The sequence below is a fragment of the Wolffia australiana genome, chromosome 4, assembly GCF_029677425.1.
Source record: "Wolffia australiana isolate 7733 chromosome 4, ASM2967742v1".
NCBI classification, from domain to species: domain Eukaryota; kingdom Viridiplantae; phylum Streptophyta; class Magnoliopsida; order Alismatales; family Araceae; genus Wolffia; species Wolffia australiana.
In genome coordinates, this window is record NC_135838.1 from 1,520,994 (window position 1) to 1,523,750 (window position 2,757).

Genomic DNA, 2,757 nt, shown 5'->3' on the forward strand with positions numbered 1-2,757 from the left:
GATAAGTCTTATTTCATCCCGAGTGTTTAGAGGAGAGAGTTCTTGTTAGAGGTAAACGAGTTTGTATTTATTAGTCGTAACTGGCTCTGCTATTTATTATTCAATTAAATTGTACAACAAATAGGAATCATACATTTCAGTTAGTGAATCGAATACTAATAGTATATTAAGATATCAACACAAATAATGTGAATACTTCAGATTAACAAATTTAACAGAGCCAAACAATCTCTGTAATTCTGACTAGTGTTTATGAATTGTTTATCCCAAAGATAGTCATTCCCACTATTCGAGAGAAATACCATCACTGGCTATTGTTATGAAAATAATAAAATTACTGAATCATGGATACGCCAACTATTTAATAATCTTATCATCTTTCATCACGGCTGCAAATGATATTCTATGTGTAAATGCAATTTCCACTAGTAAAAGCATGCGAAGATTGCTTTTACTCAAACAAACAGAGAGATTTCTGTATCCGAATGAAGAATTTTTTTCTCATGGTCTATCTCATTCTCAAATTTTGGATTACTGAACTGATATGAGGCAGATTTATATGGGGGAGTGTTTCAATCATTTTAAATAATTGCATATAGAACCATAAGTCTTAAATTGCATAAAGGAACTGAATAAAATTTTTGAAAATTGTGCAACAAAAATATTAGAAAGCTCGGGTTACTTCAAAACCCAGTTTCAAACTCTAACCAAATATGATGGATTCAACAAAAAAAAAGAAGGATAATTCTACCAGCCGACTCGTTGACAAAAAAAAAGAAACATGGGCAAGAGATTTGATAAGGAGATTAGATCACCATCTATCGCTTCTTGGAGACACCGACAGTCTTTCCTCTGCGCCCGGTTGTCTTGGTGTGCTGCCCACGAACACGGAGGCCCCAGTAGTGTCTCAGACCACGGTGGTTTCTGTAAATAATTAGGGTTCATACTCAATATCAACAAAATTAGTCATAAAATGTTTTTCTAAAGATAGATCATAAAAGTTATAACACGAGATTAATTCAATTCTTCCGCTTATATGGACAGCAACATTCCATCCCACTCCCAGAAACAAATTCAAAACATCATTCCCTAAAGATAAAAAACTAGAAATAAGATATCATCCTCCACAGATTCGAAAGATCATACAATTAAGCGGAGAAAAACCCTTAATCCAGCACCGTAAACTTATACCCCATAGCTCTTGATCTAAAACCATGAAATTCTACCATAATTTTGACTAGTGCAAGTGTAATTCTTTCAATAAGAATCGGTTCATCCACTTCTGGTGATCGAGATCATATCGTTATATTGGCTGAAACCCTTTCTCCTAAAACCAAAACCTTAAAAAACAAAACCTTATACCCTTAAATACAATTTTTGAATTAGCATCGAGTGATGTTTCTAAAAATAAACTAATGAGGAAGTTGGGTTGGTAAGAACCTGATCTTCTTCAGGCGCTCAAGATCATCCCTAAGCTTCATGTCCAGGGCGTTAGACACGACCTGGGAGTACCTGCCATCCTTGTAATCCTTCTTTCTGTTCAAAAACCAGTCAGGGATCTTGAATTGACGAGGGTTGGCAACGACGGTCATCAGATTCTCGATCTCATCATTAGAGAGCTCGCCAGCCCTATAAAAAAATTTCAAAAGGAAATGATGGGTCAGCGATTAATCGATACAAAGCCATTTAATTTCTCTAACATCAACATTGGCCAGTAAGACTACGCTTCTTTCTCTACCTCACTGGCATTAAAAGAACGGCATAATTGAAAGAAAATAAGACGGATAGTAATTCATACAATCAACGAAATGTCTACATACTTTTGCCTTTAATCAACGCAAAGTTATTAGGACTAAGCCAATAGACCTGAATTACTGAATACCAGCGCAAAATGATGAGAGAATCATGCCACGGCAGAGAGATTCGAGAAAAAAAAAACAACTGTACTGCTAATCACCTCTTGTTCATGTCTACGTCGGCCTTCTTGCACACGATGTTGGCGAAACGGCGGCCAACACCCTTGATGGAAGTCAGAGCAAACATGACCTTCTTCTTGCCGTCGACATTTGTATTCAGTAGACGGAGAATATGTTGGAAATCTTCGTTGGCGACGAGAGACTGCAAGAAGTCAAACAACCCATTATTCACGAAACGGTGAAAAATCAAACTTGGAAGAAGATCCGAAGAAATGAAGATCAAACATTGTAGAAACTAGAAGAAAAACGAACCATTGCGACGGCGGATTGAGTTTCCTCGTTACCAGTCACCGCCTTCCTTCCGAAACCGAGGCCAGCGTAAACCCTAATTTCAAAGCTCATTTCCCTATTTATATATCACCGAGGCGAAACCACATTTCATATATCCCCTTTAAATATAAAGTTTGTCTTCTCTAACCCTCTATTGTGTATAATTAATTGTATGCCCCTTAATAGATCAGTTCATGCTAATTTTAAGTACCATGTCTGTTTTTAAGCACATAAGTATCGTTTAATATAAATTTAAAGTCTGAGTAAATTCGAAATATGAAGTTATGGCCTTCGGATTTTTGATAAATTATTTGGTGAATTTTTCATCTGTTGCATTGGAAATGTGCTTTGAAATGTATTGGTTGTTTGAGATAGATATACATGTGTCATGCGGATGAGTGTTATTCATACTTTTATTTCTCCAGTATAATGAATGATAGATATTATGCGGATAAGTGAAATAATAGATATTATGTGAAAGAAGCAAAAAAAATGTATTACTTGAATCCAT

General features: G+C 35.8%; 1 protein-coding gene across 1 annotated transcript; it reads right to left on the reverse strand.

Moving 5' to 3' along the window:
* Positions 1-615: 615 nt before the first annotated feature.
* LOC144702741 (small ribosomal subunit protein uS13z/uS13y/uS13x-like) lies at positions 616-2,323 on the reverse strand. Its single transcript, XM_078574761.1, has 4 exons — positions 2,229-2,323; positions 1,958-2,118; positions 1,441-1,629; positions 616-924 (listed from the first exon to the last, which is right to left on the reverse strand). The coding sequence occupies exons 1-4, from the start codon at positions 2,316-2,318 to the stop codon at positions 819-821; spliced, it is 546 nt and encodes a 181-aa protein (XP_078430887.1). The 5' UTR covers positions 2,319-2,323; the 3' UTR covers positions 616-818.
* Between the last annotated feature and the right edge of the window lie 434 nt (positions 2,324-2,757).